The sequence below is a fragment of the Seriola lalandi genome, unplaced genomic scaffold (genome assembly GCF_002814215.2).
Source record: "Seriola lalandi dorsalis isolate HSWRI2012SDOR001 ecotype SW California unplaced genomic scaffold, Sedor1 jcf7180002054559, whole genome shotgun sequence".
In the NCBI taxonomy this organism is placed as follows: domain Eukaryota; kingdom Metazoa; phylum Chordata; class Actinopteri; order Carangiformes; family Carangidae; genus Seriola; species Seriola lalandi.
The window spans coordinates 188,583-215,927 of record NW_019525112.1 but is presented as its reverse complement, the minus strand read 5'-3'; the positions used below and the strand labels follow the sequence as shown (position 1 = coordinate 215,927).

General features: G+C 38.2%; 3 protein-coding genes across 3 annotated transcripts; 1 reads left to right on the top strand and 2 right to left on the bottom strand.

Moving 5' to 3' along the window:
- Positions 1–5,794: 5,794 nt before the first annotated feature.
- On the top strand, positions 5,795–12,022 carry lamp1b (lysosomal associated membrane protein 1b). The gene is made up of 6 exons (XM_023415933.2): positions 5,795–6,184; positions 7,855–8,048; positions 8,141–8,269; positions 8,398–8,464; positions 9,677–9,844; positions 9,938–12,022. The coding sequence occupies exons 1-6, from the start codon at positions 6,124–6,126 to the stop codon at positions 10,075–10,077; spliced, it is 759 nt and encodes a 252-aa protein (XP_023271701.1). The 5' UTR covers positions 5,795–6,123; the 3' UTR covers positions 10,078–12,022.
- A 943-nt stretch (positions 12,023–12,965) lies between these two features.
- LOC111662175 (growth hormone-regulated TBC protein 1-A-like) lies at positions 12,966–17,344 on the bottom strand. Its single transcript, XM_023415955.2, has 8 exons — positions 17,179–17,344; positions 16,517–16,662; positions 16,269–16,427; positions 16,004–16,128; positions 15,441–15,537; positions 13,931–14,103; positions 13,640–13,825; positions 12,966–13,417 (listed from the first exon to the last, which is right to left on the bottom strand). Exons 1-8 carry the CDS (start codon positions 17,226–17,228, stop codon positions 13,316–13,318), a joined length of 1,038 nt encoding a protein of 345 aa, XP_023271723.1. The 5' UTR covers positions 17,229–17,344; the 3' UTR covers positions 12,966–13,315.
- Positions 17,345–18,943: 1,599 nt separating this feature from the next.
- On the bottom strand, positions 18,944–22,403 carry LOC111662176 (DCN1-like protein 1). Its single transcript, XM_023415956.2, has 6 exons — positions 21,830–22,403; positions 21,505–21,673; positions 21,040–21,170; positions 20,871–20,953; positions 20,445–20,541; positions 18,944–20,351 (listed from the first exon to the last, which is right to left on the bottom strand). The coding sequence occupies exons 1-6, from the start codon at positions 22,173–22,175 to the stop codon at positions 20,272–20,274; spliced, it is 906 nt and encodes a 301-aa protein (XP_023271724.1). The 5' UTR covers positions 22,176–22,403; the 3' UTR covers positions 18,944–20,271.
- Positions 22,404–27,345: the final 4,942 nt, after the last annotated feature.

Genomic DNA, 27,345 nt, shown 5'->3' with positions numbered 1-27,345 from the left:
TATATATATATAATAATAAAGCCCCATTAAAGTTTTTTGAAGAGACATTTTTCAGTAAACTTTTACCAGAAAGCTTGTGAATGCAGGATTTCCACTTGGACTGAAGTATTTTAATAAGTGGTAACATACACAACATATTTAACATCAGACAAATATCAATGATGTTGGGAAAATATCTTGTATCTTCACTGATCTCAAAGTTTGGGGAATTTTCATTATTGATGTTCTACCTTATTTTTCAACAATAGTAAATATTTAACTTTTCATACATTTTCCTGTGACTTTTTGTCAATTTGAATTACACAAATAAAGTAAGTAAAATAAATAATAAATAATAATAAATAAATAAATAAGAAATTTCAATAAAGAATATATTGCATTAAACTATATCAATGATTTGTGCAGATATATGTGTAAAAGGTCCAACAGTGCAGCTGCTGTAGCAGCAGGTCTCTACAGTAGATGTACTGCATATAAGATTAATATAAGTATAAATGTATGTAAGTATAAATAATAAATACAATATACATAAAATATATGAATATACACGCAGCAATGTTATTCAATATCTAAAATATATTCCGTTTGTAGTTCAGTATAAAATATATTCATAGAAAAAATAAAAAAATTGTGTAATATGCTGTGATATATAACATAAAATACATTACATAAATAACATAATAATATAATGTAATGTCTTGCAAAGGACATGGCACACTACAATGTAGTTGTGTGTGTGTGTGTGTGTGTGTGTGTGTGTGTGTGTGTGTGTGTGTGTGTCACATGGTACTCAGGATATTCATTTAGCATCATGAGATGGAAAATAGTAACATAGTGAAGCACATCAGAGAATTGAGTAACCTCTGAAACAGGAAATAAGATATCTGCATCTCAGTATGTGAAGTTTCTTCCTGTCAGTGCGATTGGCTGCTTTGAGGTTTGGTGAGACTCATTTATCTCACTGTGTGGCTGGAAAAAAAAAGGCCATGTTGTGAGAACGCAGCTGGTGGTTGCTGAGGCTAAACGTTGATCATAAAATCTTGATCTTTACTTCAGGATGTAACATTTCTTCTGCTCTTAAAGGGATAGATTTAGAAAAGTATGTGTTGCTGATAAGGTCAAAATGAGCTGTTTTACTAGTCAAATGGTTACCATGGCAATTCTTGAGCTAACCTATACATTTTGTTTTATCTTGTTTTTTCTTTCTTCTGTGTGTAAGTAATTAACGGAGTTTCGTAGGTTTGAACAACGCTTGGCTGTAAAACTTGTCTTTAGAAGTGAAAGGAATAGTTTTAACTCACTGTTGAAGAAAGTGTATTTCACTAAATTTCAAACTATTCTTTTAACATAGTATATGCACATGCTATGCATCCAAACATTTTTCAAGCCCTCAAAATTTGATTTTAAATTCTACTGCACATCCTGAAGTTTCCAACGTTACCAAAATATCAGTCTGGATTTGGGGTAAATGATGCACAAAACATCTAAGGATATTTTCATTTGATGAGATGGCCAGCGCCATTATTTGTATATTTTACGCATCACATAACTAAAATTAAATTGTTGACTTGTTTGCCTTGGATGATTAGTGAACACTCTCTTCAGCGTTTCAGATCACATTGTACATGTTTCCTAATCAATAGTTAAGGATTGTTGCTATGTCCGTATCATGGACATAATGAACGTTCATTTTGACATTTCTTTTCATGAAGCAAGATAGACTGTGATCAATATGGCTGCACTCAATCAGTGGTCAAAAGGTTACAAATGTGCACCCAAGTAATAGATAAAGTAAAATAGATAAATAGATAATATGATATAATATGTCCGTGGCATCAAGTGTTGTTCACTCATGACAGTGTGTTTTCCCGCTGTGACAGTTTTGATGTTTTATCACATTTTCCTGCAGAAAATGAACCGTGGAGATTCACCTTTAGTGTTTTCAGATGCAGTACAGTGTGTGGAGGGAGATTATTTATTTATGCATGCTTTCTTGTAATCCCTTCATCACGATGAATCTGACTGAAATACATGACAGGACCTGAAAGTGGTTTTCATCACTTTGAAAATACTTTTCCCTCCACAAACTCTCCCTAGCTACGACATAAAAGAGAAACTCTGGGAAACATCAAATGCTCACAAACTTCATGCTCATCAAAACTCTCTCAAAACTTCTCCAGTTAAACCCAAAGAAAAGAAAGGAAATATATAATTTTATACTGTGTGTTTACGCTGCTTTGAATTATAGTCACATTTATTTATAAATAGAATAAGAGGAATAAAATAACCAAATTGCATCTGCAGTATGTCAGATTTAAGAGTGATTAATATTATGTTTATATCTAAATTTCATTTTTGTGCCATCAATGAACAGTGAGCTCACTAATAAGTCTCTATCAATTTGTTTCCTGTGTTCCATATATAGACAACTATTTTTATATCAGTAAATGGAAAATGTTTAATAATTTCCTGACCTTGGAATAGAACCACAAATAGCTCTACTCTTTCCATGTGATGACGCTGTGTGTAGGAAATCGCCTGTAATCTTGTTTGTGACTCTCTTGCTCTTTTGCGATACAGAAATCAGAGGGGAACACAGATGTTGTCCTCCCTAGAGATATTATTTCACCAAAACCTGAGTGAACAAGTCGTTTAAAGTCATTTAAAAGGGTCAAGTGCAGCAACCGTTTGGACTGTCAGACATTTGAACAGTGAAGGCCTGTGTTACGGAAGATACCCGTTCTGAGTCAGGGCGTAAATACAAAACACATTGGAGTTTCACTAAATTATCTCAGTCTCTTTACACTGACTCATTTACAAAACCAACCAGGTGATACAGCTTTCTTCCCTCAGGTATACCTGCATGTCAGGCCAACTTATTTTTCATTTTGGAAAATATGGATTTGTTTCACTTACCAATACAAGAAACAGGCACCGGGAGCACAAACAGCAGAAACACACCTGTCATCAGCGTGTCCATGTCTCTATCTCTTATTCTATCTGTAAAAACAAGGTTTTCTTTCTTTCTATCTTTCTCTCCTGGCTGTTTTATAGTTGCTTCAGTCTCCTCTCACTCTGATCAGAGGAAGTGGCTGAACTGACTACCTGTCAGTGGACTAAGACTTGGTTGTGTGAACTTCAAAGTGTTGCGCAGCCTTCACCACCCACGGAAAGTCTCACTGACTGTCGTGTTCAGCTGGTTTCCTGAAAACCTGACAAAATCTGTACAGGCTTATTTTAGCATCATGGATGAACTCTTAGCATTCAGTCTATAATCTATCAACAGATAGCTCATAGCACATTAAAACACACTATAATGTAACTGGGTGTATATGTATAAGAACATTATAATAATAGCTTCAAGTCTTACTGAGGGATAACCAGTTTTAAATGTTAATTATCCTTTAGGAATATAATTTTGTGTCTGTGGCAATTGTAACACAAATGACTAATCGTTGATGAATGTTTTATAACATACTTTGATGTGACTCGTCATTCATTATACATGGTGCACTTTATTATCAATGTTTGTGCACAGATCATTCTCTTTATATCTGCTTCCAACTACATTAAAATGTTATAGAAAATGTATTAAGTGTTTATATACACTGCTTGGAAATGCATAAAGTGTCAAATTTATAGTACTGGATTATATGAAATGATAGGTGTACTATCTTTTTGCAAAGTAATCTGAACTGAGGTGATTTTGTTCCTCTCTAACTCTGGATCTTGACAGATACAGACTTCAGATACAGATTTGCGTCAGTGACATGTATATCTCAAAATGTGGCAAACAGTTTAAACCACAGGTTCGGTTAAAAATCTGATAGTACAGGTGAGGAAGTGCAAAATGTGCGGGTTGCTTAACAGTTGATGAGAGAAATAGGAATAGTCCATCAGAAGGCTGCATAAACATTGATTTGACATTTTTAGCCAGTAACAGCCTGTTTAAGTAACTGTAACTGTTCAAAGGGTCAAAAGATAGGTTAGCCTCATGACACTTAAACGTTAGTGTGTGTCTGTGTAAAGGAAGGGGTTACAGACATGAGACCTCTGCATCTTTCCAAAGTGTCGTGTCTGGCTCGAGTTGCACAATCACACTGATCTGTGACGCTTGAGGGAACTATTGAACTAGCAGGCAGATAACTGAGGCCGGGTTAAGTTGCACAAAGAGGAGACTTCTTTTTGACATGGGTGTGAAAAATGTTCCAGGGCCTCTGAGGCCTGACCTTATGGACCTTTAATTAGACACCTACACCCAAGCATCTGGACCCTACATGCAACTAACAGATAGATAAACATTTTAATTTACATAAGTAATCCTGGATCTAGTATGTAAAATATTTATCTTTGAAGAAAATATAGCTGTTTAAGAAATGTGGTGGATTAAAAAGTCTAACATCTGCATCTGAAATGCAGTGGAGTAGAGCGGAGGGTGAAGTGGCTTAAAATGGACATACTCAAGTAAAGTACCTCAAAACTGGACTTAAATACATGACTTGAATAAATGTGACTTGTGACTTTCCGCCAAACATAAACACTCACTTATCCTTGGGAAAGGATGAAAATTAAGTGCAAATTATACTTTCCACATCCATTTGGCCCCAACTTGATGATGGTTGATGTGACATGAATTTTGTCATTTGCCCATGTGTGCTACGACCCATGTGGACCCTCCGTGCACAGCGCAAAAATATATTCATCCATATGTGTGGACCCTATGCATCGACAAATGTGTGTTAACAGACACCCAATCTGGTGAAAGCACAACTGCGTGCATATTCCCTGTCCACATCTGTTTTAGATTATATTCCTGCTGTCAAGGCACAAGGGAGGCCCCCGTGCCTGGTTTTCCAAAGGCCCCCAAATAATTATGTCCACTCCTGGCAACTCTGACTGCTGAGGCCTTGTATTAGCTTCAGCTGAACTTTTGTACTTATTTTTGCATAGAAGGACTATGGACTTTGTTCCCCACATCTTACAATTTAATCAGGTCTCCTCACAGCCAGTATGGACAGAGAGTATAAATACACCTCCCAGCAACTTTAAATATCATATAACAATTTAAGTTACATCAAAGGTCCTTACTAAAGATAATGTACAGATATACCATCAGCAACATTTTACTTAAAGTATCAACAGTAAAAATAATCATTCTTGAAATGTGGCCCCTGACTGCCATGTTATCATGTATGACATCATACTGTTAATACATATTTTTACTGTTGTAACTGATTGAGGTGGATAGGTTCAAGGGTCACAGGATAAATCTTAGGGGTTGTGAGATGATTGATGGAGAGAAAACAAATACAAGCAAAGACTTCTGATACACAAATCAGTTTTAAAAAAAAAAATCTATTTTGTTGCTAATACTTTTGTACTTTTACGTAAAATTTGAATGCAGGACTTTTACTTGCTACTTCTACTAAGGTAAAAGATCTGAGTACTTCTTCCACCACTGGTATTTTTTGACAGCTTAGCAGGTATTTTTTTTAAATGTGAAAACTTAATAGAAATAGTAACTAATAACTACTGCTGTTAGGAAATACAGTGGAGAAAAACAGTCCCATTAAACCGTAGTGTAACAGCAGTATGAAGCAGCAAAAATGGAAATACTCAACGAAACTGCACTTACGTACTTCTACTATTGTTTTGTATTGTAGGCCTACATTGTATTGCCTTTTTTTGCATTATAATGTGATATTTATCCTTAAACTATTGTACAAACTGAAATAAACAAGCTGCTGTTAATCACGTGATTTTCTAGGTGTTTCTTAAACCGTCTGTCACATGATTCTGATGTCAGTCTTTGCACTGGTGGCGATGATTAAGTCAGAAGTCGGAGCAAAATTACCACCATTGCTAGCTTATATTAATTAAAGAAAGCTGAACGGTGTATCCAGAAACGTTACCGGAGTTTTGTCACCAAAGAAACAGCGCTTTATTATCTGGACAAAGCCGTGACTTTTATTATCTCTTGCCGTTGTTGTGACGCTAACGTTAGCCTAGCCAGCTAGCACAACATCTCCTCAACTAGCTAACCCGCCGCGTCCTGTCTGTTGTTGTGCTGCCGTGATTTCGTCCCGACCAGCGGTGAAGCAGCCGGAGAGAAACCGGAGAAACATGACGCAGATCAGCGGTGTCCAGTCGTGGAGCCTGGGAGTAACGTTACAGTTGATTTTAGGTGAGTGTTGGTTATCTACGGCTACCAACCCCCGAAGGTCACAAATGGCCTGGCTAGTAACAAGAAGATGTTGAAACCAACACAGCTAACGTAACTTTAAAGTGTAACAGCCACACACAAATGCAGGTAGGTAGCTTGTCAGGCCTACACATGTAACGTTACGGTTAGGTAACGTGTGGCACAATAAGTGTTTTAACTTGTCTGGATCTGACGATGCACAGTCCAGTCAGTCATGAGGCAGCGAGGCTGAAGTTAACTCCCTTTCTTCAGGTTTCACAAATCTGAACTGTGATCTAAACTCTCCTTAGTAAACCGGTCCAGGTATGACAAGTCTAGGTATACTGGTTTCTGATCTAGACCTGGTCTGCTGTGGTCTGATAAGGAAAGGTGCAGTGAAATTGCCCCTTTTTGCGTATTCACAAATAAGACGAAGGTTATCACGAAACTGAAGCTGTGGATTAAACAGGCTTTAAACTCTCTAGGTCAGATTTGAGAAGTCAACCCACAGTGGTTTTCAATCTACAATTTGTGTTTTTATAAATAGACTAAAGGTTTCACAAATCTGAAGTTGACTCTCTCTAAGTATTGTGGTTCTTGATCTAGAAGACTGATGTGGTGTAGTTCTGTGGGGTGGTTTAAAAGGGTCTTCTCTGGGTCAGTTTCAGATTTCACTAATCTGAGACTGAGTTAAACAGCCTTTAAACTCTCCTCTGTAATCTAATCCAGATTTGCCAAATCTAGACATAGGTTTTTTTTTTTTTTATAAATCTAGACCTATTCTGACCTGGTTTAGATGATCACCATTTTTGGGTTTCCTGCCTTCATAATGAAGTAAAGGTTTCAGTAAGAAGAAAGTGGGTTTTCAAACAGCGATAAGGGTTTAACTAGGATGACCAACATCCTTTCACAACATTAAGTGGATAAAAAAACTGAGTCAGTTGCTCAATGATTTAACTTAAACTTCCCCTTAAATTCTAAATTGAAAGCACTGACTGGGAAGCTAACTCACTGCCATGATGCAGAGGTATCATGGAGGATAAATCTTGCTTTACTCTTTCAACACCTGTCTTTTATCCTGCCAGAAACTTAATTGAAGACACCAGGACCAGGATTAAGTGGAGGAATAAGAGTAGAGGATATTGGAGTCACTTTCTTCGATAATCCATAATCAAAATGGGGGCGTGCTATTAATAGTGGTGGAAAGTGACAAACACATAAAACTCAAGTTATTTACTTAAATACAGTTTTGAGGTAACTGTACTTTAGCTGAGTATTGTAAAGATTCCCTGAACCCTTTTAATGACATTTAGAAATACTCTTCTCTGAATAATATTGATTCTGATGTTGTGATTTTTACATACAAAAGTTCAATTATTTTCTAAAATGAAATCTACTCCTTCTCTATTATTTAAAAATCCAGAATCTATTAATATTTCTAAAGTTTAACTGCTGGAGACAATATACTTCACTGTAAAGTCCTATTACATTTAATTATCTGCCTTATAGGTAGATATATAGATTAAAGAACATTTCATGACTTTGAGGAAGCTGAGTGTTTATATGTTCTGTATTTTGTCATATATTTATTTATTTTATGATGTCAAATGTATTTAATTTAGAACACCTTACATTTGTGAAGCGCTTGACTAATAACGGAATACCTTTTGCAGCTGCTGCTCTGCACCAGGGTTTTGCTGCTGTTGCCCCACCCACAACTGCCCCAACTACTGCTCCACCGCACAAAGACCCTGGCAGACCTGAAAGGGGAAACTATGTGGTCGCCAGTGCTAATGGTACTGCCTGTTTGCTGGCATCCATGGGCCTCCAGCTCAACATCACCTTCAGCTCTTTGTCCCAGAATAAGGTACTTAAATACACTTAACCATTGTCTGAATACTGCAAATTTAGCCATATTCGCAGGTTTTAAATGCTAAATGATTCATCGTTTATTTACAGACTGTGCAGGATGTTGTGAACCTTCAGCCCAATATGACAAAGAGCTCTGGATCATGTGACTCAGACAGCGCCTCCCTGCGGCTCACAACGGATGCAGAGAAAACCAACCTCACCTTATCCTTTACCCTGGTAGGTTACTTCATCTTTGTTCGCTTTGTACATCACTACCCTGTTCTTTTCATCTTATACTTCCTGAAACAGCCACTAGATGGCAGCTAGAACTTGAGGAAATTCTTTACTGTTACTTATTTCTCCAGAATACTACCTCCAACAAGTACCACTTGAGTGAAGTGTTTCTGTCAGCAGCCTGGCCAGACATGAAGGGTGAGTACACTTTACCTTCCAGTGTTCATGCAAACTACCTTGTATCAGAATAATAAGCATGTTTCCAATCTACCCTGTGATCTTGATATAGTGTTCATTTTTTTCATTCAGGGAACTGAATGAATGAAAGGTAGCACCACAGCTGTGACTTGAACTAATAGGAACATAATTTTATATGTGCACTAGATCCTAAACAGATGTGAGGCACCATATACCTATTGGCATTTACACAGTAAAGGGGCTCAGTTTACAAGGAAGGCAAGCAATAAATAAAACACATGGAAATTCAGAAATGCTTTATTGTACAGGTCTGTTATTTCCAAACAATCTCTTGAAAAGTTCCTAGTTTGGTACTAATTATAGGAAAAATAGAGATTAAGTTGTGGAACTTAGTTTAGTTAGTTCATCTGGTTGTGTTGAATTTATTATTGACTTCCAGATGAATTTTCATGAAGGAAATTGCTCCATTTTAAACACAAAGGTTCCTTTAAACTGGGGAAGTCGTTATTGCATGTTGCTCTTTACTAATCCAGTAGGCCATGGGGATGCAATTGTTTATGCTGACTTGTATTTTCTTATATATTTCACATTTAAAATGCAATTGAATAATTCTTGTTGGCAATGAGGCGCACTCAAATCTAAGACACCAGGAAAAGGATTAAATGGATATGAGTGATTGTCGTTCTGAAAAAGACAACAACAAGAGATTCACAAAGACAGTTAAATGTTTTTTCCTCTGGTGCTCTGACTCTTCTCTCCATCACGAGTCTCTACATCTTGCAGCAGTTGTCCTGTATTTTCTGTCTTTCTGCATTTTCCCTCTTGACAAATTTAAAGCGTCTTAATCAACAATGCCTTTCAACAGCTCATTAGTTATACTATTGTTCTGCTGTGCTTTTAACTTAGTACCACTCAAGTGTAATGCTGCTGTTGCAACAGTTGCCATTGGGAGTGACACATTTGATGCAGCACTTTTGAAATAGACATCATTATGCTTCTGGTTAAGGTGGCAGGGAATCCAGAAAACCCCATGTCTTTTAATCACAGAGTATTGGAAATGTGTGTCTTCCACAATGTGACACATCTCCAGGAAATCTGGATTGTGTGGGCAGGGAGTATTTTACAAGAAGGATTTAAATCAAATTATTAACATTTGATTGGTGCACTCAGGCTCTCCCGTCTTTTCACTCCCTGTTCTGTCCTTTGTCATAGACGCCGTCTCAGCCCGCAACAACAGTCTGGACTACCTGCGGGGCACCCTGGGATACTCGTACATGTGCCGAGAGCAGCAAACCCTGAATGTGACCCAGAATTTGTCCATCAACACCTTCCAAGTGCAGGTGCAGCCCTTCGGTCTGACAGGAAATCAGTTTGGAGCAGGTAAACACTTGATTTTGTTATGGTCAAGTAAAGTGTGAGAAAATGGATCCACTTGCTCTAATTTGTCCGTCTTCACATGTCTCACTCACGCAGCTGAGGAATGCCAGTTGGATGAAGATGACATGTTGATCCCCATCATAGTTGGAGCAGCTTTAGCGGGTCTTGTCCTGATTGTGCTCTTGGCCTACCTGATTGGCAGGAGGAGGAGCCATGCTGGCTATCAAACCATCTGAGGCGGCTCTTCACTCTCATGTCCCCCGGGGCCAGAGCGCGATACCCATGATATTAACCACTGTTTTACGAGACTTAACACTCTACCTTGTGCCCCTCTATCCCTCCATCCCTCCATCCTTCATCTGTCTCTGTGCTGTTCTTTGCCCTTACAAATAACACTAGTCATGATCACTTTGTGAGGTCGATTTGCGCTTTTCTGAACTCTTTCATTGTTTGGAGATTGTGGTGAATGGGGGAAAAACTCTTTACAGGTACCATGTAAAGCAGGGGATGTTGATCAGAGGGTCCATGATAGTCCTAAACTTGTATTGTACTATTTATGATTTCTGTGAAAGGAATTTTGAGGGATTGTGGGATTTGAGGGAATTGCTACTGTAGCTTTTCTTATCTGTTTTTGGATGACCATTTTTAGTGGTCTCGCCCTAAATGAGGTTTATTATTATAAAGGGAATATTTCTGGCTGTTTAACTTAATCTACTTCATACAGTAAAGCTCTGACATTTTTCATTGCAACTCTACATTTAGACCAGGTATGCAGATTTTAGGGAACATATTAAAAACACAGTAACCTAATCCTGGAAAGGACACGTAGGAAGACTGCTTAGTTTTTGCTTTTACATGTAGGAATTTATTTTTGTCCATCGAGATTAGTGATGAAATGCCAGTCTTTCCTTCTCAGATGTACTTTACACATTTTGTACGGAGACTGTAGATGCAGCTGTCAGCTTTGTAGGATCGGAGGCATTTTTAGGTTTTTTTGTTTTTCATTTCACTTAAAGTAGTAGTTTATCATTATGGGAAATTAGCTCATTTGCGTTCTTGCCCAGAATTAGATGAGATCAACATCACTGTTATATCTGCTAGATATCATGCTACAGCAAGAAGAAGGTTTAACTTGGCTTAGTATAAAGACTTGTACAAAAACTGAGGAGTAAAATAGACGAGTTGTGGTTGTTGAGTCAAGCCAAGACTATTTCTTGGCTGGGAGCTGCAACTTCTAGAGGAAACTCCAAGAAGTGAACATGCCTGTCCAGGCTCATAACCCACTGCAAAACCTCAACTTACCAGCTTTACCCTTTTGGTTTTTGTGCAGATCAAACAAGATATAACATGTTAATTGTGAGCTTTAGAGGTGTGCTGGTAGGAGGATTTTGTTACATTTGGACAGAGCCAGGTTTGCTTTCTATCCATGCTTCCAGTTTTCATGCTAAGCTAAACTAACCATGTTTTGGCTGCAGCTTCATATTCACTGTACAGACTTAGAAATGGCTTGGATCATCTCATCTAACACTAATCTAAAAAACAAGTAAGTATATTTCCCATAATGATGATATACTCTATACACTATTTTGGATTCTGCTGTTACAAAAATAGACACAAGCCAGGATTTGCTTAAACAATCTAGTAAAAGTACTGTTGGCATATTGCATGGAAAAGCTCAGGACACCACTGTTAGAACCTAATAATGTTGCTTTGGTAAAGTCCACTGGGTGGTTCTGTTTGTTTGTTTTTTTCCTGAATTTGGGCCCACTTGGGATTTTGGATGCTGAAGGGAAAGAAGTTGCACTAAAGTCCTGAGGAACAGCCCCATGTAATGATTAAAATGGCCAAAATGCTCTGGTCTGGTTCATCAGTGCCTTCCCAGCTGTAACATGGATGGGATTTAAGTAAAGCCAATATTCACAGAGGTACTCCCTCACTCACTGACACTGTGTGCTGCCATGTATGGGACATTTTCATTGTGTCTCACATAGCCTTCATGTACTGTTATTACCATTAATATGCATTGTTTAATGTAATAGGATAAAGTACAGTTATTTATGTTTTTTTATGTTTGTTTTTTTCTCCCACATCTAAATATCCATGTAGTGAATTAATAAGGTTTTAATGGTTTTGTTTGAACTGTTTTCTAAAGGAGAGGTCAATAAAAGAGAGCGAACAAGACTGTTTGACTTTTTGTTTTGCCTTTATACAGTTAATCAGCTGTCAAACCTGTTTCTCCTTGGTCTAGGGCATCTGACTTTAATTGCAGGGTGGGTTTGACAAACATGATGATTGACAGTTACAACAGACCTTGGAGGCTGTTACCTGAAGCATGTTCACAAAATTATCAGAATAAAACTAGGAAAAGGCCTGATTTGCATGGGTGGGGCCAGAAGGTTATCTTCCTATGCCCCCACCTACTCAGAAAGTCATAGGTAGTTGAGTTATTAGTATCTTGGCTAGATCTGACTGGGTACAGGCCTGGGGCCCCTGGACCAGAGCTTCTGTATGTTTGTTATTGATCATATGCTAAAAAGAGACACAAAACGCCTACGTGGCCATGTTTTTTGTAGTGGTTTTTGTCTCTTTGCACCTTTGTATGAGGGTGCGCAGGCTTTACATGCTTGTGTCCGAGGGCCCATTGTGTCATAATCTGTCCAGGGCTGTTGGTTAGTTTGAGTTACAAATAGCAGCTATTTGAATTTGAGTCTGAAAACATTTTTACTCATCTTACAAATGCACCCCCGTCTGCCCCCACCATTCAACAGTACTAAGCCTACAACTGTCGATTTGAGGTGGGTCTAGGTTTTAGAAAGGTAGCTGCCTCTTGAACAGATCTCCAATTCTCACTTATAGTAAATGATTATTCATTTCCAACTGGGACAACACAGCTCAGAAACCAACAGGTTGATTTTCTGTGACAGACGTTGCACAGTTCAGTTGACTTTTCTGTACCTTAACAGTACTAGGAGATTTCTAACAAGAATATACAGCCACAGGTTAGGAGCCTGTGAATAACCTGTTATTTTAGATGCTCATGTAACGCTAAAATCACCACTTCTTCTAACCTTTGTTTGGCAGAGGCATTTTTGAGGCCAGTTAAACAGTTAAATCACGAAACGGATTTGGGTAATTATTTATGTTGTGTTCCTGTGCAAAATACATTAACTCCCTTCTTCCATAGTACACTACAACAGTTATCCTCCACAGTCATAAAACAAATACTATCAGTGCTATGACAAATTTAAATACTTTACACAAAGCATCAGGCAGGATGATCTTGAAATATCTATAGCAGCAAAACTATTCAGAGGCCCTCAGCAAAAGACAAGGTCCAAAGATTTTCAATCAGTTGAGAAGCTTCAGCACATCCTTCATATTTCCAGTCCACTAGATTAGAGGTTAATATATCAAAAGCCACCATTTAGTAATTGTAGAAAGTTCCTGATAGCAAATGGGGAGGATCCAAAACTCTTATGGCTGTCTAGATTCTTCCTCCAGGATTTGTTGTCTGCATTTCTCTCTCAGTTTATCAATAGTTGACATAGAGAGACTCCCAGGCTCTGTGAAGATTTTCTGTAGAAAAAATTATTTGAGAGACAACAAATGGATGAGGGTTGAAGATGATTACATGGAGCCTTTAACTTTCCCCAAATAACTCACACAATCACTAGTGCTTTATGTAAACAACTGGAATAAATGTTGAGCAATCAAAGAAATCCACCATTTTAAGGGGAAGAAATTTGCCTATGTTACAACAGCCTCATTTGTTTCTCTGACTGTCTTTGCTTGTCTCACCTGCATGAAGGTGTGGCAGTCCAGAGTGAAAGCTCCACAGGCGATCTGTTTGAAACACTCGCACACATCTGGCAAAGAGCGAGCTCTCAAGATCTCCGGCTGATGGTGAATGATGAGCGTCAGAGCAACACGGAAAAGAAGCTTGGAGCCTTCGTAGAAAAGACAATCCCAGATCCGCAGAACTGTCTGCAAATACAAGAAACCAGGAGGATGTCTGTAAAATGATGTGCTCCAACTTCACTTTGAAATCCACATTTGTCCATACCATTAAACTTTTCCCCTTTTCCTCACCTCGATTGGGAGTATGTCAATGTAGAGGCAGATAAACCAACGTGACACAACCAGGGTCCATATGCCAGGATACTGGGCCATGAGTTGTCCTACTGCAGGGGCTTTAGCCTTCACCAGCTCCCCAAGAACCTCCTGGTCAGTCTTCAGCCCCAACATGGCCGGGCTGTAGTAGTCTACAATATACCATGTTCAGATGACCTCACATTTTTTGCAGCAGTGACACTTGTTGGTTGGCTATTCAAATACATCTCTTAGATCAGAGCTAAATGTTTCAGATCTTAAATTTATGCAAGAATGTTCCATGTGGTGTGCCACAAGGCTCAAACCTGGCTCCACTAGTATTCAGCCTTTTATATTACAATATTAATACTATTAATGTGCATTACTACAAACATTTTACTGCCTTAATTACCTGCCAAAATTAAAAAAAGGACAGTTGTTGGTTCATACATTTGGATGTTATCACTGATTTTAATTTAAATAAACAGGAAAATGTGCAGACCTTTGTAGCAGGGAGGCTTGACCTCTGTACTGCATTGCTCTCAGGTTTGTTCCAGAAAGATGTTGAAGGTTGTTAGCCCAATCCAAATGCATTTGTATTCAATTGTGGGTTTGGGACTTTTTCAGAGGTAAATTTTTATTCCCTCCCTTCGCTCCCTGTCTGTGAACAAATAATAATAATGTTGGATCAGATCTGATCTAATTTGGATATTTGGAATTCATCATGTCAACAAAGGACAAATAACTACATAGTTCAGGCTCTGAATCACCAGTGAGCTCTGTGTTTATTCTGTCATGTACTGTCTTTTTTTTCTTGTAATGCTTACATTAGGGTTCGTTCCCTTTATGCTTGTTTGTTAACTGTTCTTCTTCTATCTTATTATTTCTTGTGTTTTATGGCCGTAGTTCGCCATTTTTTATACTTCTGGGTGTCCCCTGATAACAAAGTTACTGGGAGTTTGTGAGGGTGGACATTGGGATTGGGCCGTTAAAAAGATTCTTATTTGCACCTGTTCTATAGGCTACTCATCCCTACACTGACTCTTTGCTTCTTCTCTCTTACTGAGGACTGCTACATTAACTGACTATATTATGTATTTTTAGTACTAAGTTGCTTATAAATAAATATGTCTGTGTTTTAATTCTTTATTTTCCTGTTTCTTTGAATTTTTTCACTGGTATATTTTCTTAAAGTAAAGCACATGATCCTTTACACCCTTGTTTCACCCACACAGGTGTTTTCACTTATATTACCTGATTAGACCTTTCTTCAGGACATGATGGGTGTGTGCAGGCTGACCTTGACTTAACATCTCTCTCACTCTGCTGTTTAGTTTTGTGGCAGCTGTGAGTGTGGGACAACTTACACCTTTACCATTTGTATAGATACAGTATATCAGCCAGTATTCAGCCTTCAACCTGAGCAAACCTCTGAGTGACTGAGAACACCTGTGGAGGTGTGCAGGGACGTTAATTGTGTGTGTGAGGAATAAAAAAAAAAACACTCCACCTGGGAGTATTTGGCCCAACAATGCATCCATGAGCCAGAAGGATTTCTCTTCATCTTTGGTGATGATGATGAGGTAGCCTGCAATGAAGTTCATGCCCTGGAATAAACAGAAACAGACATAATGTAACTGTGAGTAAACCATCAAGTCACTGATTTTACAGACCAAATCACACATTCAGCAAATTTTTTGTTTGAATGAACATTTGTCGGGGTCGTCAAAATAGTTGTGAAGACTTGACAGTTACTTGTATACCTGTCACAGCAACTATTCACACTGTGTTTGATCGTGGGTGGAAGTTCTCAAGCTGTATCTTGAGCTAAAAGCTGTGACTACAGTATATATGAAAACATGACTTTGACTTTAATTAAATTAAATTTGCTTCACAGGGAGCTAACAGGGATCAATGAGTGTACCACAGAAATCTGCGAGAGCTACATTTGGAGGAAATGCTACACATGAATTATAATGAATAAGGAAGTGGCCAGTCCTCTTCATTAGGTAAACAGATGTTATGTTATGAGACGGGAGAGACAACTCTTGTCTGTGACAGTGCTTGTCTCACCTGACAGTACCCCACTGCCTTATTATGGTGTCCGTAGGCCAGCAGCACATTGTACAGAGCCCTCTGCAGACTTGGCTCGGCTTTGCTCTTGAAGAGGACGTTGTCAGGAAAAGTCCTGTGCATATCTGTCATGAGAATTCACTAGATTCATTATATTTACTCATTTAATCTGACTTAAATGTTGCTAGAAGTTGAGGTGTGCATGGTTTTTTGAGGAGAGGGGAAAATGGATCATTGGAAGGGTCGAAAGACGGTTTAGTCTCACCTGTATGAATAGTTTCCTTCAGCTTGGTGTCATGCTCCATGCTCAGTAGGGACTGGTAATAACCTGGGTTACTCTCCAGTTGTTCCTGGGCACCACTTGCTGCCATCCAGATCCTGGCACGGTGCTCATTAGGCACACCTTTACGCACATACCGCTTCACTTTCAAAACAGATTTTATAGTTACACCACACAACCTCAAAGCACCAGAGGGCAACAAAACAAGACAGCGGTGTGTGTGCTTCTTTTACCTGTTAAATTCTTCTCTACATGAGGTCTCTCTTGAAGGAGCTTGGACCATCTGATAGATCTTTTGTTGAGGACAGCTACATACTCATTCATCATCTCCTTGTAGGATTCAAAATCATGATGTCTCTCAAAGCCATATGGGTCAATCCTGCAGGGGCAAATCCACACAGTCCAGTACCGTGCACATATGAATGTACAAAGCTGATAAATACTGTTAAGAAAGAACTGACACCGGGGTCACTTTCCTTCCCACCCTTCATTCTCTTTTCTATCCCCAGATGACAAACACTGCAACAGCCTCCACCGGGTAGGGTTTCTGTAGCAGGGAGATCAAATGCCCTTGCTGGATGTTGGGTGAGTTTTAAATTACTTTCAAGTGGGATTAGGAGCTAGGAGCAAAATTCAAGCTCAAAAATAACCAAGAAAAGTTCATGTTTTTCCACAAAATTACACTAAGCTATTATATTTCTGATAAGCCTTGTCGCAACTTTACAAGTTTGTTAAGCAAAAAAAAAAGTAGGCCTAAAAATACAGTGAATTGATGAGGAAAGAAAGTAATGTGAATAACTGATATAGCCGAGAAGGAAGCAACAAGAATATAAACGCATCCATTAACCATCGAAAAACTCAAAAAGAAAGAATACCACATCAACATGAGGCTTACCTTTCACTGCCATTATTACATGTTAGAGGCTGAGCAGCATTTCCTGACATTTTTCTCTCCGTTTTGTGTCACGTGCTGCAGGTACAATAGTCCACTAAGGTTATGAACAACTAGCACCGCGGAGGTTATTTAATTTCTATCACTTGGAAAAGAACTGCTGTCAAGGTAAATAACAAGGTGATCTGGGTTAGAAATGTCTCACCTTACAGCACTCACTGAGAGGAGGGGCCAGTTTAACAAACACCCTGCTGCGTGCTTTATTTGCATGCAAAACAATTGGAGGAAGAGAAACAGTAATGTTTGCTCATGTCCTCTTGCATATCACAGTTTATCATGGTGAATAGAGAAAGTGCTGGAAGTAGAAGCGATAGTGATGGTAATAATGTAATCAGTAACATCAACAACAGTAATTTCAACATTTTATTTATATTATTATAAAGTATTATTTCCTAGAACCAGGATTTTAGAAATACTTCTAATGAGTCAAAATTCCCCCACTGCAACCCCTTCCCCCCATAAATGTTTAACTACCGACTATTTAAACATATTTTCTCCCTACATGACCCAAGATGTCTCCATGCTACCTGGAATATTATCATCATGTAGAAAGATTTTTCTTATTTTTGTTTAAATTTATTTAAGTGGCTGTAATTAATGTTTCTATATCAACTACTTGTATATGAAAGGTGCCGCTTATAGTTACGACCCCACAGATAATTATCTCCAACCTCAGCTTTTTTAGCGTCTTTCAGGTCATTATGTTGGTTTTTCTGTCCCTCAACTTTATCATTTTGGACATTGGACTTAAATTCATCAGGCAGCCAGAACTACGACTACAAATGAATTATAAAATCGCTTTGCGTCAGCTCGATGTGTAAATAAGCAACTGTTGACTAAACAGTTCATCATATCAACTTTAAGAGTAACTTAGCAGCTGCCTGAAAAGCAGTGTTTTACTACCCTCTCTGGCTGAAAGTTTCAACCTGTTGCACCTCTTAGCCACGCCCAGCACTGATAGGTGTGGTCAGGCTCTGTTGCACCTGTAACCACATCCAACAATGAGACACACCTGAACATCACCGTGGGAAGATGAGTAAAAAGGGTTAATGCAGGTTTCATTTTTTCAACTTATTTGGGTAATTGAAGAATGCAAAGTCCTTCTCAGACAATAGAAGAATGCCCCAGCAGTCTACAGCCCACTCTTTCTCCCTCTTTTCCAGGTAAGACATTGTTCTCATTCATACTCTTACATAGAAAGACAAGTAAAAATCATATTTGAAAAAAAAAAACTATTTTAACAGTGGCTATTATATTGCTTGAATAAAAACCATAAATATTCAACTTTATGACTGCGCAACCAATATAGAAATCCTGATCAGCTCATCAACATCCAACATCATTGATCTACTACATTGTAAAGTCGTAAACAAAGAATCAATAAAAACACACCATAACCAGTGTAATTAGCTCATGATCCTGACCCTCGGTTCTGGTCAGATACAGATTTCTGAGAATTCGGTCCAAAGTCAGCTAAATGGAATTCAGCCATCATTCATTTTATTATTTACATCTGCTTTTCATACCGTCATGTCAAAATGTCATCTGTGAAAAAGTTAATACAGTATTTGTCACAGTTGTCTTGCCATCATTCTACTTCTGCTTTTAGAAATACACTCATGTCTAATCAGCTGTACTGTATAAATGTGATATAGAGCGTGTCCATTATCTATCTTCTCAGCAACAAAGGAGTTAAATACATGTATGATTATGGAAAAACTCATGCTTTATTCATCTTTCTTAAATGAACAATATACTTAGGCTACTTACATGATGTATCAACAATATATTCTAATTTTCACTACCTTCAGTAACACTGAACAGATGGGCTTGAACAGAAACATAAATATTGAACAGACAGGTATTTTTTCTTAAGGCTTACTTTGTTGTCCTGTTGTTGCCCTCTTTAGTGTCCTGGCCTCTGAACAAAGGGCTTCGCACTGCCATAACATACAGATATGTGCCATGCAATCCTAAGGGCCTGTAATGTCATAACTTTAAATTTCTATTAACTGCTGCTGAACAAACTGCTCTGAGGGATTAACTGATAAAAAAAAAAAACCTTTCCTCAACAGTTTGAAAGAAATTATCTTTGAAAGCAAAATCCTGGTACTGTGGATAGGACTGATTACATTTAGGATTCAAGACCCATTCCCAACTGCAATTATCCAGACAAATGAATACCACAAACCAATATCAATTATCTAAATTAAAGCACTGCCTTTACTTCAGTGAAAATTTATTTGTGAAACCAGCCCGAAGTGAAGTAAAATGTATTTAACATGCTTTCAATGAGAAGCTCACAATTCCATGACTTGACAGATCCACCTAACATTTAAACCAACAGCATATCATCCACAATATTGAGGCATCCCATTAGAGATCTTAGCATTTCCTGTACATAAAAGAAATCATCTTTTGCATTTATAAATTCAACATATTTATATTATTCTTCATATAGCTCTCTTTGTAAACTGTCCCAATAGATACAGTATGTACAGTAAAAACTGCAACAGTTCTGTTGGTGCTGGTGTAGTGAGCACTATGTCCTGAAGTTAGAGTAAGACATGGGAACTTTGCACAGTCACTCAGAGCTTCATATAACAAAACAATGCTGACTAGGAAGTATCTTAAAACACACTGCTTTCTCCTCTCCAGTCCATTAGAGTACACACAGCCAGCGACCCTCCTCTCAGTGCTGTGTCCATCCCCACTTACAGGGCTGTGGCCTGATAGGTAGTGCTCCTCCTGGAGCAGAGCAGAGGGGTGTCCAGGATACTGAGAATCCAGCAGGAGAGACCGAGGTGAATCTGGCAATGTCCATATGACGCCTCAGTCTCACGAGGACAAAAAATGTGGCCAGATGTTCTCATAGTTTTTACTCAGCTCCCTGAAAGGTGGTTTCCTGACAGTTTCAAGTGCTTCTGTTTTCCCTCTGAAGCCTACAATTTTCACTTTTTTGTACAAGTCTTAAAAAAAACTATGAAGTCACTGTAAAAGAAACAACGTTCTGGCTTTCCAGAGTTGTGATTGGATTTAGAGAGTTTTACGTTTTGATCCTGTTACAATTGGTCGAGCGAATTCCACAAAATCATCTATAAGGACTGGCCATGCTCCTGAGAAAGAAATACCAAGATATCATTAGTGTCATAGTGATGCACCAAGGATTAATCTGAAGGAATTTTTTTATCCATTTTGTTTAAACGTACCTTCTTCATCATAGTTTGACATGTCATCTGCAATCATGTTACCGAAGTCCAACAATAGGTTCCATGTGTCCTTTGGGATGGATCGTTTATGGTGTTCCTATAATGGACAAGTGCTGGTGAGCAGATTTTTTCTATCTCTATAACCAAGATCATCCACGCTTTTCTCTCTTGATACCAATACAGTTTTCTCAGCTCAGGGTATTGGGTGATTCTGAGTATCAATCTGAAACCAGCGCTCTCATTTCCCTCAAATTTAAAATTTGTGTCTGCCATGAATCAGTGAATGTAACTAATATCAGAAAGACTGTTTTTTTTCTTATTGACAGTGACAATGAAACTGTATGTAATGATAATGGCAAGTACTGTTGCCAATACGAATTGAATATATTAGATCTGTGCATCCGTAGTTTCACTTTTTTGACTCACCAAAAGGAATCTATTCCAAAGATCGAGGAACTTAAATCGCCCTGAAAGAACCAGGTTCCAGTAGGCTACAGCCATCTCCAAGTCTGCACACACACACACAAAGAAGAACACTTGTTTCAATCAGAAATATAACTGAGCTTATTGTTGTTATTATTGTCACTCTGCTTACCTAGACCCTTCTGTCCAGGATTTTTGGCAAAGTTAAAGGTGAACTGGTAGAAGTCCTTGAACTTCCCACTATCTTTTAGCTCTTGCTCTAATCTTGGCAAAAGGGCCTTCAGTTTTTCTGGGCTGTCACACCTAGAAAAAGAGACAAATGAAGCAACAAATAAACAAACTAAATGATCACTCATGGACAACCCAACAAGTTGCAACATGCCGGTGTTGATGCTGATGACAAATTGGCTGAAATTAACTTTGACATATGAACCTCAAAAGTCAAAACACTGCAGCTCTTTCATTGAGTCATTCCATGAAGACACAGAATACTCAATCTGTGCTTCAGTGAGTCTATATATAGAGACAGCCTTTCCTCTCGGGAGCTACACTATGACATCGACCATGCAAAGATACTTCAGACACTGTTTATGTCCCACTTCGTAGCATGTCACACGCTGTTGATGTCAACACTCACCCTAGCTCTGTCATTCCATCCAGAAATTCCTTCTTGGTGAATTCGCACTGAGTGGCAGCACGAAACTTCCATGCAACAACCAGCACAGTGATGCTAGCTGGATCCAGTGAGAGGTCATCACAAAACTGCTGAATCCCATCGATACCAATCTTATTCTCATCCTGGGGATCTATCAGGAAAAAATATATGAATAACACTAACATTTTTTTGCAAACATGTACTGTCTATAACTTTTAAAGAATACAGTCCTTTTTGGACCAACTCTATTCCAGTAAATGTTTTATGTTACAGTGTAAAACACAAACTGTTAAGTTATCCCAATTACCTTTGTAGCGATTGTAGAGCTGCTCCAGCTTCTTCCGGTCTACTGAGGTTTTCATGGATTCCTTACAGTAAAGATCTGGGTTCTGAAAGTAGTTGTCAGTAGCAACTTCTAGTTTCCAGTCATTCTGTGTGAGGCAGTACACAGCTGTCTTCTCCCCAGCTTGTGTAAAGGACATGAACTGCCGTACCTTGTCCCTCTGCGAAGACTTCAGCTTATGCTGTGTAAGTACAGGACAGGGGCTGTCAGACACTGGTGTGATCAGACCAGGGAGTAAAGACAACAACACACAAACACAGAGAGAGACACAGACAAAAACACAAAACGATACACACACATCTTCAAGCATTCAGGCAACAGTGACAAGGACAGGAAAGACTGGGAGACACTCAGAAACACTCGGACACATGTCTAAAAGGTTAGTCTGTCACACCGACAAAAACACACAGCATAGGAGGTGAGCCAAAACCCTGCAGTGGTAATTATATGTCCCGTCCAAAAGCAACATGGGCTTTTCTGAAGGGAGATGTTGTGGATTCTCAAAGCACATGCTGTACCCCGTAGGGCCCCTCAGATAACTACAGTCATAGAAGTAACATGAGTAGGGAAATGAGATGCCATCACCAGGACCTAGAGGTGCAACAAGTCTGGAGTGTAACACAAGCTCCCTGCCAGAAATACTCAGCAATATTAAAAAAGGAAAAAAAAAAAAAAAAAAGAAAATCAAATGACCCAACATTGTCAGAATACTTTAACAGTGATTTTGTGAAGATATTTTGTGGCATGGAAATATGCACTTTCATAATATACATGCACATTAGAACATTTTAAGAAATCAGTTATGAATGCAATCAGGAGAAGTCATTCGGTGTACATTTCACTGGGCAAGAGTCAGTCAAGTAAACTCAGAGTACTGTATCATTAAATTGGAACATATCCATTAAAGGCCGCTCATTTAAAAACTTACGCTTTCAAGTCATTGTCGCACTGTAAACCAAATACCAGATGACATCTGGTTTCCTAACATATCAATGTTATGATTAGTTGATTATACAATTAGTCCATTGTACAGCTGAAACAATTTGTTGATTAGATGAGCCTCAGAAAAAGACTCAGTAACTGCAGAGCTAAAAAAGCTCAAACTACTAACTACTAACTAAAAGAGCGAAACATTTAGTGTTTCCAGCTTCTCAGATGTGCACAGTTAATGTTTATCTCTGTTTTATATCACAGCAACCTGAATATTTTTGGAGTTTAGAACTGTTGGACAGACAAAACGATACAACTGTAGTTGTCACCTTGGGCTATGGGAAACCATTACTGGCATTTTTAATTAATTTCAGACAAAACAACTGATTAATTAATTAAGAAAATAACTGTCTGTCTGTCTCAGTTTGTTGCAGCCCTAGCTGATTAATCAGCGACAATTCTGATAATGGCTCTAGGAAACTGTGATGTGCATTTTTGACTATTTTCTATTTTTAGAGTTCAAACGCTTAACCAAATTAAACACAATAGAAGAACTGATAATGGAAACTGTCTAATATCCCAGTCCTATTCGGTATTATTCTGAAATACCCCCCAAATCTGTCTAAAATCACCATGCCATCTCCTCACAGCAGCTGCAGTATCTGAGCACTTGCACTTCACTGAAGAGCAGCATTTCCTGAAACCGGAGACTAAAACAGTGAGTTCACCGAGCTGCTAATTATTTCTCCAACTGTTACTGATTTCTGTTAATAAGGACCACATGAAGTCAAACGTCTGTAGTGACAACAGCACAGATTACTGTGTCACCAAATGGGTAACGTAAGGTTAGCATTGTCTACATACCACCAGCTAGTAACTTCTACTAGCTAACGTTAGCTAAGTTAGCCGGAATGTATCACTGACATTTACGGTGGGGATAATACCACAGGATCAGACTGTCAAGTGTGGCAGTGGATAAGTCAGTATTTCACTTAAACGACCCTGTGTGTGTCTGTGTTTGAGGTTCAAAGGCTGACCTGCTCACAGCCGAAGTTACCAGACTGCCAAAAAGGGACGTGTAGCTAGCTAGCTGCTCTCAAAATATCAACTGACCTTCCCTGTAATAGCAGCGAACACAAGTAACTGACCATTGTAGGCTTGCCAAAACACGACACTGTATGTACTTTAATAATACGACACTAGTATTGAAGGTAAGCCTTGGTGGCACGAAAGCCAATGCCTGGGTTTGTGTTTATTTTGGTTACCTACCATTTTTACACCCGCTGTTTGACCAGTTTGGTAGCCCGACTGCCGCTCATTGTGCGCATGCGCGAAAGTAGTCGAACAGCTATTAAAGGTTTCAGTAGAAAGATGAGGTTTGCAGTAGCTGCTCTGTTGTCATTAGGCTTATTTGTAATTAATAGACATTGAAATGTGTTTGCTTATATTTGCAGGTGTAAATCTATAAGGGTAGACTAAATATTAGAAATATCCCTCAGTGTAACACAGTATAATTCAGCAACACCACAAACAACAGCCTCCAAAATAACCATAAAGTTAAATCAACATCCTCAACAAAAACTGAACATTATAACTAAGAAGGTAGGATTTATTGCAGGACTGTTGTATTAGACTACATTAGTTTATCTAGGTGTATGGAATAAACTGGATACTGTCTGTTTTTGTAAGTAGACAGATCTGGATAGATACTTTATTATAAGTTAATGGTAGATAAACTGATATTTTAAAGAATATTAGAATATTGATAACAGGAAAAATGTCTAACTTTTTATTCCAAAATGTTGTAATTCTAAATGAAAATAGACATGTATCAGACAAGAGACTGTACATTTACAGGCTTGACTGTGACCAATTTTTGACCATGTGCATCTGTGATTAATAAATCACTTATTAGGAGCCATTTAATGATTAGAGAGCCAATTAAAACGTTCGTAAAAACAGTGTGAGTCCAAGAAGACATTAAAGGGAGGCAAATGTCAACTAAAGATAAATCTAGTGTATGTGTGTGTGAGACTTTTACACTGCTTTATTATACCATGTACATGATATGAAATTGCCCAAAACTGCAGACAACACTTTTGAAAATAAAACAGAACCCCACCTTCACTCCTTACTCTGAATTATTATCCTTATGTTGTAAACATTGTTATCAACAAGCTTTGGTAATAAAGATCATGCCAATAAAGAATTTGAGAGAGACGTGTAATATGGGTCCAGCCAATAAGAGCAGCCAGGTGTTCTTTCTAACTAGCTCTAAAAATAGTTAAAGCAAAAATGTGTCTTTCATCTCATGTGTTTTCATTGTTACATAGTACTTAGTCCACAATGAGGAATTTAAGTCCCCATATGAGAAAGAAAGTGCTTGTCTTATAGCACGAATAAAATATGACTGTCTGTTGGACTGACAGGAGGCTCAGCTGAGTTTTATCTCATGTGAAAATGAATCCACCCATCAATAAGTGTGAATAACACACACAGCACTGCAGCTGATAGAGTATCAGTAGATGTCAGCCTTCCTTTTTCTTTTTTCTTCTTGGTTTCACAGTGAGAGGAAGGCTTGAATGGCAGCCTGGGGCAAATACACTCACTTCATACTGGTACATTCACAGCATTCAGCATGTAAGTTAATGTTACAATGCAGTTGATGGAAAACTACTGTTGTTCATACCAAGTCATTCATGGACTCTGCACCAATTCTAAACAGTAGGATGTTGTGGCGTTGTTGAACTACAACTGGAAGTGTGGAGGGTAGAAACACTTCAGTGTAACAAAATACAATTTAACAGCACTGCAAACCACAGCTTCCAAAATGATCATAAAACTGAATCAACAACTCTCTAAAACAGTTTCAACAAAATGTGAATTCAGAGGGTAGGATTTATTGCAGGACTACTATTTGAAAATACCGGTAAAGAATAGGGATTGATGATTGAGTAATGTTTGACTTTTTATTAATTAAAAACTGTCTATCTTATATATTATCTATCTATATTATATCTTTAGAAATTGATTAATGTTGATCACTCCAATTAGACACATGTAGACAACATGCCGTCTGCTTCAAGTACACATCCTTAATTGGGGTTCCCATAACAATCTGAGAGTTTGATACTTTAAGAAATTCCTAAATGCAATGCAATTCTCAGAGATTCAGCAGACATCATGGGAGACAACTGTCATCTCATGATAGAAAAAGTGTACATTATTATTTCTCTATGTGATTAAAAGTCTTTTTGCAGCAAAACTGACCACAGTTTCTTTTTTCATAATTTTTTTTTGAGCACTTCAGCTTCATTACAAAAACCCATTTAGACACTGGCTACAACTTTGTGTGCTGGTATCAATTTCTGTTTGTATTCAGATATCTGATCAAGTGTGTTATCGGGTGACATTTCTTGGTTCACTTACAGGTGCTTACTGTCAAATTTTCTGGTAATTAGAATTAATTTACAACTACGCTGATTAAGATATAACCAAAAATACTAAAACACAACATTAAGAATTAAAGACGGCATAAAATGGTTGGGAAGAGGGAGATTGACTATGGGTTGGCATACTTGGGGTAATGAAAACCAGAGATAATGGTGGTGGTTTTTGTAGAAGCAGTCATGGGGAACAGGTTATGATTTGAATATGGCTTAAAGGCATCATTTAGTCTGATTGATGGACCTGAGACAGATAGGTGATGGAATGTTTAAACAGTGTACAGTTGTAAACATGGAACTTTGACCCTTTGACCCTTCAGACCTTCTTGTATCTTGTCTGTGTGCAATTCAGTTGAGATGGATGGCAGTTCACACATTACATCAGATTGCATCTGAAATGTCCTGATTTACTGCTTGTGACTAAATTTTGCCTCCCTTCTCACATCTTAAGACTAAACTATGACTGCTACCAAATGGAAAGTACTGTCTCTCAATAATATTTGACCCAGCACCAAATGAAGTCTGTGAAATGTTCTTACAACATGCCATCAATTAGTTACAGGGTTACTCGTTTGATCCCAGCCCCCTCCTGTCCACTTGTAAGACATTGACTGCATGACATCTTGCTGCATGTTGTGCAAAAGCACTTTGGTATAAAAAAGTACTTTTTAAATTCATTCTGATCCACTTTTATTTTTCATATCCATCTAATAGTTCACATAATTAGTTATGTTTTCCACCATATGTAATTTCTTTGTAATTGTAGACAGTAAACTCCTCTTAAGGTGATTAAAATTCCTTCATTCCTGAAACAATACAAAGGACGTGACCTTTGTGTCTTCAGTCATAGCTGTTTATGGCCTGAGAAGACAAATGTGGCTTTATAGTAGGAATACTTTGCTTAAACCTTTATCTTGACTGCACAACTGGATTGCTATGCACATACAACAAAATTGACAAGATGGTTCTTCGGTGCAGGCAGGAAGTAATTTGAGTTTCATTCATATGTAGTCATCCCTGACCAACTTTTAATGTGTCATCATTGCATTTTGGGTAAAACCAAAACTTACCAGTAGTCAGAGCTGTCTTGGAGTGTCAGCGTTG